Below are 12,800 nucleotides of genomic sequence, written 5' to 3'. Positions count from 1 at the left end.
CGAGTGACTACAGTGGCTCAATCTTAAGTTTATCAAGCGACGAGAATACTTTTTGTGCACAAAAAAACAAACAAAAATAACGACTTTATTCAACTATTCATTTCCTTCTCTGTGGGCCTCGAGTGAGTTCACGTAGTGTAACAGCGCAGCGCTTCTGTGTCGTACGTCACACGTAGGCTCACTATTGGCCGACGCTGGTCATGTGTGTGTGTGATGTGTGTGACGTACAACTAGGGCTGGGCGATATGGAGCAAAAAATATATCTCGATATATTTTGCTATATCTCGATATTCGATATATATCTCGATATCTTTACAGGAAAATGGATGTGAATACAACTCAAAATATAGGCCTACAATCAATAGAAAATTAATTTTCCATAACAGAATGTAACCAAATGAGAAAAATTAAACACAGGGCCTGAATTTCGTCATCATTAATAATCACGTGATTCATATACAGAAACTGAATAAAGTAATCAAATGGAAAATAACACTGAGTAGTATTTTAGTCCTGAATAAATTAAATACATAGGTTATTAATCCTGATTCCTTTAACTTAAAGCCATCTTTTGTTGTATTGACAACAAAATGAATGACACACATATGGCTGCCGTCACTTTAAGAGCTAGTGCACGGATCCTGTGTTCATTATACTGGCATGCGTTTTATGCTTATTAAAGACAAAACCGACTATGTTTAGAGTATACTCACGACGACCGAAATTGACAATTTAGCGTGTTAAAGCAATATAATCCGCGAAAAATAACTTTTGTTACTGGCCAGCTGTTCTTAAGGCGGATTTTCTATGAATGTGCGCATAGAAAATAATCTCTCAGAGAGCGCGCGAGCACTGATTAGTTTAAAATCGCTTGAATGTTTAAACTGGTAAGACTTAAAAAGACGTGCAAATGGTAAATTTCAGTCACGATGCACTGCTGGCCCGATTGTGCGAGTGAATATCCATCATGTCCCGACTCCTAAACGCGAGTGTGTGTTATCACCGCAGCGCTTGATGCTTGCCTTGCACAACACATTATGAGAGAAGAGAAAGAAGCGGCACCGCTGAACACTCACGCTGTTTGTGAAATTGCGTCTGGCAGATAGTTGTTAAAAGAATGATTTGATTTTATAATCTGTGTGGATTACGATTGCGGGAATTTCCCGCATTATAAATGGGAGACCTGCGGGAATGATTAGAATTATGCGCAATACCCGCGCCGAAATTCGAGCCCTGCAATAGTTTAAAACAAGACGTTTGTAGTAGCCTTCTGATTACTGGAGTCCATTAATCGAACTTCCATGCCTCTTATATAGTAATTATATATTGTAGTATGTAGGCTACCAATTTACTAATGCAATTAATGCTCACACTCGGTTTCTCTCGTGCTCTGTCGCTCGCGCGCAGACACACTCGGAGTTCTGTAGCCTCCGGGCTGGTTGCGGATGAGACAATTGTTGAATGAGACAACACGCGAGGTGAGGGGGAACAAAAGCAAGGAGGAGGGGGCGAGCACAGCACAGAGAAGGCAAACAAGCAAAGTGGCGAAATCAGGATTAAATATAAACAATATATCGATATATACGATATGTCAAAATCCATATCGTGTTTAAAAAATATCTCGATATATTTTAAATATCGAGATATCGCCCACCCCTACGTACAACCCAGAAGCGTTGCGCAGTTACACTACATGAACTCACTCGAGGCCAACAGAGAAGGAAATGAATAGTTGAATAAAGTCGTTATTTTTGTTTGTTTTTTAAAAGTGTCAGTAACAACTATGAATGTCTGATATGATGAAACCTTCAGAAATCTATTTTTAAAAGTTAAAACTTGTTTATTAGTAAATGTTGGGAAAAACAACTTTTTATGCGTTTATAAAATTAAAAGAAGTCCTTCACTCTTATTTGTTTGTCTAATATGAAAAAAAAACGCAAAATGTTTCTTGTCTTGTCAATTCAGTTATGAATTACATGAATCTTGCACAGTAAATCATGCCATTTTCAATTAAAAAATTCAATTGCAAAATTTGATAACTTTAGTACTTTGCAACACTGGATATTACTGTCGATCATTAAACATTTCTATAATAAAACATGAACAAATTTGTATTTTTATATGCATGAAATTGGAAAAAAAAATGTCTTGGGATGAGTTTGACTATTTGTGTCGACACCTCAGTATTTAAATTATTGTACCTGTTTCCTTTTTAATGTACATTGTTTATATCACTGTACCTTGTCTAATAATATTCAGACAGTTGGTTTCGTTGGGAGATTAAACTCGTGATCATGTTAAGTGTGAACAGAAGTAGATTTCTGTTGCAATGCTCTTCACTTCTCTCACATTTACACATACATTTTGGAACCTAGTAATTACATTTCTGTTTTCTATAAATAGTTTAACACATAAGCTGACAAAAGTCTGCCATTAATTGTGATTACTTTTCTTTTTAACAGACAACCCTGTTTTTTCCCCCTTGAATATCAGTTTTCTTGAGATTTTACCATTTAACAACCATAATTAATCTTATTAAAGTAAACATTTAATCAGATTTTTAAGAAGAAAAAAATGTGTGTCTGCTCTTTTTCTTTATGATCTCAGGACATTTACTTCAATATATACCGTGAACATTTTAATCCAGAAATTTAAAATGTGTTCATTATAGAAGAGGTTTATTTAAATTGCCTTTTTTTTGCATTTGTAAAAAAAAAAAAAAAAAAAAACGATATCTATAGATGCATACCAATGATATGTGTGTGCCCCAGGCATCTGCTGTTGGGTGGAAGGAAGGGTCATGTGGCCTGCGTCGACTGGCAGTCCAAAGACCTGATGTGCGAGATGAATGTCATGGAGACGGTGAATGACGTCAAGTAAGTGCACATTCAGACCAGATTTTATACGTTTTTGCTTCATTCACCCACCCCATCTGATCCGTTCCCTCAGCCAAAGTAAAGCAGCGTAACAAAAACCCTGATTGCATTCAAGCTTTTCTCCGGCTCTGAGGCCCCATCCACACTACTGCGTTTTAGTTTAGAAGCGGAGAATTAAAACGAATACAATCTCCGTCCACACCAGCGTTTTAGCTGCGTATTAGAATTGATCTCCGTCCACATTAAAACGACTGAAAACGCGGATCACGTGATCATTCACCTACACTGGGCGTGCGCATGCCGGCGTAAACAGGACACAGATTGACTATTCCTCAGATTTGACGAAGAAGAAAGTAGCTAAGTTACCTCTACAAAGAGCGGCGCTCCATGTACGGGCGATACCGCCGCTGCACACGGGAATTGTCACAGATCGCTGGAATAATAGCTTGCCTCCGGCGCATATAGGCAGTTATAGCATTGAAAAATGCCGAAGTTACTTGCACAACAGCCGCTAGCAAAGACATCAGAGTCAGTAACGCTTGCCATGTCTGACGACACCCAATCAGAGAGCCGAGCGTCATCGTTTCTAAAGTCCTCCGTCTTGACCCGTCTACACTAAAACGCCCTCCGGAGATTCAAAACTCCAAACGGGGTCGGCAGCGTTTCTAAACTTCTCCGTTTTAGGTCTTCGGTTGTGCCGTTTTAGTCTGGACGGGAGGTGCAAACGTAGCAAAAGGTCTGCGTTTCTAAACTAAAACGTAGTAGTGTGGATGGGGCCTCAGGCAGAACAGGCTGAGTTTGTAGAAATCCTGGAGGAAGTTCTTTGATTTGGACTGACACTTTGAAATGAAGTCAGTTCAGATTCAATTTATTTATGGTTTTTATCACTATACATCCTGTACCCCTGTAATGAGTAATTGCCTCTCTCGTTCTGCCTCCAGGTGGCTTCATACGGAGGCCATGTTTGCTGTGGCACAGAAGAAATGGCTCTACATCTATGACTCTAAAGGTGTGGAGCTGCACTGCGTGAAGAAGTTCAATGACGTCTTGAAAATGCAGTTTCTGCCCTACCACTTCCTACTCGCCACTGCGGTGCGTCAACAGTTGCTTTTGGACAAACTTTCAACTTCTTTAAGGCTTTGTTAACCTTCCAAATAAGTTGTTTAAGTGTCAATGTACAACCTATTAAATTCAGGCTATTCCAGAGATTAGGAGCCGAATGTGAGAGAGCTCATCCTCTTTAAGTAGACTTTGATATCCTCGGTACGATGAAAGGTCCAAAGTTTTGTGTCCTTAAAGAGCATGATAGAAGATTGGTTCAATACAAATGAGCTAGACCGTTTAGGGCCTTATAAGTGAGCATAAATATTTATAATCCATATGGAATTTAACAGGTAGCCAATGCAGAGATTATGAAATTAGGGTGATATGATCGTATTTCCTTGACCTGGTGTGAATTCTAGCAGCTGCTTTTTTGGACTAATTATAAAAGTGTTTATTGAAGATGGAGGACCACCTAGTAGTGCATCACACCAATCCAGTCTTGAGGACAAGTTGTTGTCTCATATTGCACCCTGATCTTTAAAGAGGACCTATTATGCCTTTTTACAAAGTCTTGGTTTTGTTTTTGGGCTCTACTAGAACAGATTCCTTCATTATTTTCCTCATATTCTCCATTGTTGCCAGTCTGTCAGTAACGCTCTGTTTAGTTCCTGTCTCTATGAAGCCCCTCCTTCTGAAAAGTACACTGTGCTCTGATTGGTCGGCTGGAGCAGTGTGTTGTGATTGGTCGGCTGGAGCAGTGTGTTGTGATTGGTCAGCTGGATCAGTGTGTTGTGATTGGTCGCCTGGAGCAGTGTGTTGTGATTGGTCGCCTGGAGCGGTGTGTTGTGATTGGTCGGCTGGAGCGGTGTGTTGTGATTGGTCGGCTGGAGCGGTGTGTTGTGATTGGTCTGCTGGAGCGGTGTGTTGTGATTGGTCGACTGGAGCAGTGTGTTGTGATTGGTCTGCTGGAGCAGTGTGTTGTGATTGGTCGGCTGGAGCGGTGTGTTGTGATTGGTCGACTGGAGCGGTGTGTTGTGATTGGTCTGCTGGAGCGGTGTGTTGTGATTGGTCGACTGGAGCGGTGTGTTGTGATTGGTCTGCTGGAGCAGTGTGTTGTGATTGGTCGGCTGGAGCGGTGTGTTGTGATTGGTCGACTGGAGCAGTGTGTTGTGATTGGTCGGCTGGAGCGGTGTGTTGTGATTGGTCGGCAGGAGCGGTGTGTTGTGATTGGTCTGCTGGATCAGTGTGTTGTGATTGGTCAGCTGGATCAGTGTGTTGTGATTGGTCTGCTGGATCAGTGTGTTGTGATTGGTCTGCTGGATCAGTGTGTTGTGATTGGTCGGCTGGAGCAGTGTGTTGTGATTGGTCAGCTGGATCAGTGTGTTGTGATTGGTCAGCTGGAGCAGTGTGTTGTGATTGGTCAGCTGGAGCAGTGTGTTGTGATTGGTCGACTAGCAGTGTGTTGTGATTGGTCGAGCGCTTCGAGTGTGTTTGGGAAATGTCCCGCTCCTTTCCATAACCGCCAGTTTAACACACTACTAACTAACTCAATCAGGCCCCGCCCCTTTATTCTGCTTATGAATTATTTTAGGGATGTACTGATATGAAAATGTTGTCTTATACCGATAAATCTTTATATTTGTAAGCCGATAACCGATATATTGGCCCATAAATCTAAATCCAAATTTTTATATACATTTTTGAAAGTCTGATTACAAAAACAGAAAATCTCACCATTAAAAACCACGTCCCAAACACACAATTATAACATTCTCATTATAATTTTATGTAGCCGATATGACAGACTTGCGCTGCACATGTTGCACTGAACTGTATTTTCTTTTATTGAAGTGATTTCAATCATAAATCAAGCAATTCAAAAGCATCATGTTGAAGTGCATCTGAAGCGTCTCAGCTGAAGGAAATAATCCATTATTTATCGGCTTTAATATATCAAACAAATTTTCTTATCGGTCCGATAACATTATAAATTATCATATATTGGCCGATACCAATATGGTGCGTCCCTAAATTATTTAGATGAGAAATATTGTGATGTGTTCGTTCCTGGAAGAAAACTCAAGACTACAATGGAGGCGTTTCAGACAAATCAAATTTTTGTGTATGAAAAAGAGATCTTTCCCATTTAAATTTCAAACTGTATTCCTTACAGGTTTTCCATATGTCAATAATAATGTTCTGACCTTTCAGAGTGCCACCGGGTTTCTGCAGTATCTGGATGTGTCGGTCGGTAAAGAGGTCGCAGCCATCGGCACAAAACTGGGCCGTCTAGATGTGATGGCGCAGAATCCCTATAACGCAGTGGTTCACTTGGGTCACCCGAACGGGACCGTCAGTCTGTGGTCGCCCAATCAGAGAGAGCCGCTTGTGAAGATGCTGTGTCATCGGGGTGCTGTGCGTTCCTTAGCCGTGGATAAAACCGGCATGTGAGTATCACTATATTCACTTCAGTGCCTGACTCAAGAAATTATACAAATCTGCTTGTTGAGTCTCGGTTCATTTGTGTACACAGAGTTTGTTTACCGTAAAACTTCAAATAATAGCCCAGGCTTTTATTATCCCAAATGAGACAGGCGTCTATATGAGACAGGCCTTTAATTTAGTGTTGAGATGTTGTTCATTGAGTGTAGGCCTAGAGATAACGGTCCAAATAGCAGAGGCTGATTACCACATTATATTACGTTTTATATTCATTCGAATGTGTTTAACAAATCAGTTAATGTAAGAATTAGCCTACTTATATTGGCGTATGTCTAAAAGGGGTCGCACACCGGACGAGAAGCGAACACATTATTCTCTATGAGTGTACATACCACATAGACTGTAAAAACGATTGTATTTAATTGTACAGTACAATCATAATAGTGTAGTACAGACATGATCTTAATTCCATAATTTCCTTAAACATAACAATATTGCTGGCCATAAACGGACAAAGTGCGCGTCCGGTGTGCGATATCTCGTACTGGTTTTAGAAGATTAAATACAACCCGAAACTAAAAAACAGACCAGGGCCCGTATTCATAAAGAGTCTAAGAATCCTCTCAGAAAACTCTTAATTTAGCTTAAAAACTTTTACGTAGGAGTCTTAGCTTAAGAGCGATTCGGGACCGATCTGAGAGCAACTCTGAGTAAGGAAAAGACTAAAACTTTCGTCATAGTGAGGAGGCGGGGCTGACCCCGTTGCTATGTGTGACACAATCTTTTGAAGACTGTGATTGGTTGGTTGTCCAAGAAGGAAAAAAAGAGTCATGTTAAGTATAGGGTCTATTCTAAACCTTCACTTTAAAATTACATGCCTCATTTTTCCTATTTGACCGTTCTCACACACGCACACACACACACACATATTATATATGTGTATATAAATCCTTTTTTTTAATTTACCATGCTGTTAATTTTCTGTAAGGTATTTGATTAGCTTAGAATGATACAAATTCCTCCACTCTTTCCAATTACACTGATTGCTGGCATGTCTATTTAAGTGGTGGTTTTAATGTAAAAAACATGGAATCAAAACCAAGAAGGACGAGAAAGCCGGACTGGACAGAGGAACAGTGTTTACTGTTAGCCCAGTTAGTGGACGAACACAAGGCCATCCTTAAAGGAACATTCGGGCCGGGTGTCGATCTATAGCGTCTTATTAACTCACTGTCATCTATTGTCTGCAACACATTTCTTCTCCCTCTTCATCTTTTTTCTCCTCTGCTAAAGAAAATCTTAAGCCTCTTAAAGGGATACTCCACTTTTTTTGTAAATAGGCTCATTTTACAACTCCCCCAGAGTTAAACTGTTGAGTTTTACCGTTTTTGAATCCATTCAGCCGATCTCCGGTTCTGGCGGTACCACTTTTAGCATAGCTTAGCATACATCATTGGAGTGGACAAGACCATTAGCATTTCTAAAAAAAAAATGACCAAAGAGTTTCATGCTAATGGTCTTGTCCACTCCAATGATGTATGCTAAGCTATGCTAAAAGTGGTACCGCCAGAACCGGAGATCGGCTGAATGGATTCAAAAACGGTAAAACTCAACAGTTTAACTCTGGGGGAGTTGTAAAATGAGCCTATTTCCAAAAAAAGTGGAGTATCCCTTTAAAAGTCCTCGTCTGTACTCCTAACAATTTTGACCGTAAGACCTCTTTTAAGGGTTAAGATACTTTCTGAATTACTTTTTTCTTTACTAGGATTTTTTCTTTAATTTTAAAAGTAAACGCCCACATTTCTAAGAATTTTCTTAGAATTTTGTCACTAGGAGCGACTCTTTGCATTAAGATTCTTTATGAATACCCTGAGCCCTGGCCCTGAGCTTTATTTGAGACCGGCTTTTATTTATCCAAACCTGTCGCCACACCAGGCGTGTAAAAGAGACAGGCGTCTATTTGGGACTCGGCTATTATTTGAAGTTTTACGGTATATATCAAGTTAATTTATGTTTGCGCTCCAGGTCAGGGAGACAGAGACTGCAGAAAGCACATCCTTTGTTTGTTTTCTTTATTTCACAAAAGCACAATGTTTTGTTGTTATTGTAAGTTTACTCAAATAAAAGTAGACCCTTGAGAGTTTCGAATGGTGCATTCCTCATACTTATCTGTGTGACAAAAAAAAGAGAACTGTTTATACAGATCACTTTATACTGGGGGAATTGAATTCAAGAAATTATACAAATCTGGTTGTTGCATCTTTAAAAAAGAAAAGAAAAACAAATTGTGCGATGGCAATACGCCAGTTCTGCTTTCTGTGGGAATAGGCAAGTCACCTTCATTTATATAGCACTTTAGATTGTTTCAAAGCGGCTTTACAGTGATGATAGGAAATGAATGCAACTGTCAGAGATTGTTTTGGCTTTACAGCAGATCTAGAAAAAAGTCATTGTCCAGCTTAAGTTTTTAATTGATTCATTTCCATTGTAAAACTCATTAGTTATTAACTTAGGGGCCGCTTACACTTGCTCTTTTAATGCGCTCTGGCTGTTTATTTACACGACAACGGCGTTTTGGTGGCCTAAGAACGCAAACTTTGAAGTAGGTTTCAAAGTGCACGTTATAGAAAACCAGGTACTATATAGAAAACTCCAGAAATTATGTCAATTTTTCAGAAAAAGAAATCCCAATGTAATCACAGCTTTAAAAGTTTAATGTTTAGGACAACTTAGGCCATGAACTTTTCCTGCAGCATCTCATTGTGTGTCTGCTATTTTTCATATGCGTTTTGTCCATGTGTTCTTCACCACTGTAAAGTGACGTTGTAACAATCGGCCTAATCGGTAGAGTTACAAGAGTAACAAGACAACATAAAATCATCCTAATATATAGAGTGGTTAAAACACGTGTCATGTGTGACAGTGTCACAACATGATTATCAGATATTTTTCGTGTCAATTTTAATTATAGTATCTATTATTATTGATTTAGTTGTTGCAGCGCTGGACCGTACCTTACAAGGCCCTTCATTTATACCAATAAAATGTCATATTTGTTTGTTGCAGGCACATGGTGACGTCAGGTCTGGACCGGAAGCTAAAGGTGTATGACATCCGAGCGTTTAAACCCCTTCACTCCTGTTTTCTCCCTGCTGGAGCCTCTTGCCTGTCTCTGAGCCAGAAAGGACTGCTAAGTGCTGCTACTGGAGATGTTGTACAGGTAGGGTACATGGACACATGATATACACACACACACACACACACACACACAAGATCAACATCCACAGTCCTAGCCCAGCCCTTAACAATAACCTATCCCTGAAATCAGACCAGCGGATGCTCAGTTGCAAATAATAACCCACAACACAACAAAATAAAGCCACAACACAACGGAAATAAGCCTCGCTAATACCAAAACAAATCACTCTTAAGTCAAGTCATTTTATTCATGTAGCGCTTTATACAATATTTCATGTTTCAAAGCAGCTTCACAATAATAAACGGCAAATTCTGCTGTAAAGCAGCTCTAACAAGACAATAGTGTCATTCTTCAGCTCAATTCAGTTCAGTGTTGATTCAGTTCAGTTCAATAACGGTAAATTTCAACTAATGAAACGAGTTCATTTTGGCTATAAGCAGCTCTACTGAAGACAAAAGTGTTATTCACTTCGAGTCAGTTCAGTGTTAATTCAGATCAACAACAGTGCCGATGTCGCAAACTTTATCAATTATGCCATATTATTCTAGTGTTATTGCAGTCGAATCGATAATGTTACTTTAGTTAGTGTTAAAGTCCCCCTGTAGTCAATCATTTTATCCCTTAAAACTCATCTTTGATCAACAAAATTACATATTGAAACGTTTTTTCCTTTAAAAAAAATTCTTCATGCCTTAAAATATCTTGAATGTAACTCGACACCCTTGCCTCATTTAGTATACGCAGTTCTATGAATATGCAAATGAGCCCCGCCTCCACTCACTCACTCAGCTCAGAGATGAACAAAAAAAAAACTGGAATCACCAAAACACGAGAGTGATTCAGATTTTATTACATCGTGTAAGTGGCGATTGAATAATGGACTGACACTGTTGAGGCTCGCGCAGACAAATGGAAACAAATGAGCGCATCTCACACAAACTCGTTAACATACTGTGGTAAAAATTCAAAAAAATAATATATGATACAGTTAAGCAACATCACACAATCAAGAGCGCTGTTTTCCTGAATACCATCATGATTGAAAGTGACACTGATTTCATTCAACAGTTCAATAAACAAGAAGTTAGTATTAAGTCACTTAAATTTTAGATGTAATATTGAGTTTTTTGTACTATTCCAGCAGCGAAAATAGATCCAAACAAAGATCCCAGCAGAACCACAGCGCATCTCACAGCATCTCACTCCATTACTGAACGATCCAGCGCTTTGAACCAATCGGTTGAGTGACTCACTCATAACGAATCATTCTTGAACGAATCAGCCGTTTCAATCAATGACTCACTCATTAAGACGGATTAGTTGGTTGTTTAGTTTCATGTTTAAGTCCGATCATTTTTTCCTCAACGTTTCTTATTTGTATATTCAAAAAATATTTAAAACACTTTCATAACATTATTTAACGCAGTTGTAATTTTAATGTAAATTATTTAATTTGATTGGTAACAGCCATATAGCGTCTCAATATTCTAATTAAATTTATTGATCAAACTTAAGAATTTGAAATGAAAGATGAAGCATATATTTAATAACATTAGGGAAAAAATGCCCTTTTTAAAGGTAAAAAATGCCTTCGGGCTATATATCACAAACATGCAGATTTAAATGTCAAATTTTAAATGAACACTGATGAGAAAATTGCTTCAGAATAAATTATATTTACACCACACACACACAAAAAAAAAAATCCGGACAAGCAATTTGTTTCTTGAGCGAGTGAATGACCAATTTATTGTTGAGCCCTGGAGACATTCCTTTATTTCTGATTTACTTGTGAGGACAGAACGGCATGTAACATAAGACTATGGAATTATTTTCCATATGTTATATATAGAAAATAATATGAAAGAGATAAAGAACCGCTGCGTATACACATAAGTTGCAGTTATGAATGATACACAGCAATTCAATATTGTAATATTAGAATACTTTCTCAATTGTAATATTGAAACAAGCTTTCTCTATAAAGCAGCTTTGAAACGATATCTATTGTGAAATACATGTACGCTATACAAATTAACTTGAATTGAATTAATATTATAATGCTGCCATTTAAGCATCGGTCAGACCGTCGGTCCAAATTAGATTTTTGTGGATATCTGATTAGAATCTGATTGTATTTAGCAAGTGAGAACGGCAAAATCATTTATATATATATACTTTTTTTTTTTACAAATCTGTTTTGAGCTACATTCATATGTAGTTTGAAATCAACTCAATTCAACTTTTATTTATGTGGTTTTGGTTGGGTGACAGTTGTAGGTTACAGTTTTACAAGAGTTTACAGTGTGACAAAAGCACAATGTTGTGTTTTATTGCGAGTGTACACAAATATAAGTAAACACTTTGCAGGTTTAAAGATCTGTATGAACAAAATGACGGAGTATGTTTTTTATTTTTCCACTGTTCGATCGCGCCTCTCTCTCTCACACACACACACACAAACACACACAGAGTTCAATCGCGCCCGCGCCTCTCTCTCTCTCGCGCACACACACACACACTCCAGCATTGCAATCTTGACATCGCAGCCTGTTCATTATGCGGTCACACCAAACACGGAATAGAGTGTCAAATTCGCATCTATCGCATCTAGTTCGACGCTAGTCCAAAGCGAATAGGCCGCGCGTATAAAGCCAACGTTTGAAGTCAACGCGCGTTCAGAGCTAAGCCGATGCTACAGATTATGTGTCCCTAAAGAACCCGCGTATCTAACAGTAGTTCCGCATTACATTAATTAATTTGCACGCGAGTTTTATTTATTTTTATACCGTGTATTCTCCGTGTAAATTCGTGCACCAAACCGTGACGCCCGTACCGTTTCGGTTCAATACGAATACATGTACCGTTCCACCCCTACAATTTACTAATGCTCGGACACACTCTCACGCGCTCTCTTGCGCACTGGGCCTCATGGAGGCACGTGATCAGACAGTGGTTTACGGAGCACTAGATTGGCTTTGCAAAAAACAAAACCTTTGATACAGAGCGTTCTGTGAACGACGCATTTTAAATATCGCTGGATCATGCAAATTTGATCGTGGGAAGCCAAAATCGTGATCGTGATTTAAAATTCGATTAATCGTGCAGCCCTAGGACCCACTCATTTTTACCGTCTCTATTCAGCGCATATGTCTGTTCGCTTTTCAGAGCGCCGTCAGTCAAATCGATTCCACTTGAGGAATGCCCTACTAAACTAAACTCCATTTCCGCTGAATCGC

General features: G+C 39.0%; 1 protein-coding gene across 1 annotated transcript in view; it reads left to right on the top strand.

The window, feature by feature from the left end:
• The window catches only part of wdr46 (WD repeat domain 46), a 37,826-nt gene that overhangs the window by 12,098 nt on the left and 12,928 nt on the right, over window positions 1-12,800 (top strand). Inside the window, exons 7-10 of the mRNA XM_056246926.1 lie at window positions 2,772-2,876; window positions 3,818-3,968; window positions 6,132-6,367; window positions 9,429-9,582. Of these exons, the coding sequence (XP_056102901.1) occupies window positions 2,772-2,876; window positions 3,818-3,968; window positions 6,132-6,367; window positions 9,429-9,582 (646 nt within the window). The remainder of the gene's footprint in view (window positions 1-2,771; window positions 2,877-3,817; window positions 3,969-6,131; window positions 6,368-9,428; window positions 9,583-12,800) is intronic.

The sequence above is a fragment of the Rhinichthys klamathensis genome, unplaced genomic scaffold (genome assembly GCF_029890125.1).
Source record: "Rhinichthys klamathensis goyatoka isolate OS25496 unplaced genomic scaffold, OSU_Roscu_1.1 h1tg000040l_1, whole genome shotgun sequence".
Classification (NCBI taxonomy): domain Eukaryota; kingdom Metazoa; phylum Chordata; class Actinopteri; order Cypriniformes; family Leuciscidae; genus Rhinichthys; species Rhinichthys klamathensis.
Note: the sequence above shows the minus strand (reverse complement) of the source record. Positions and strands in the feature narration are given on the sequence as shown.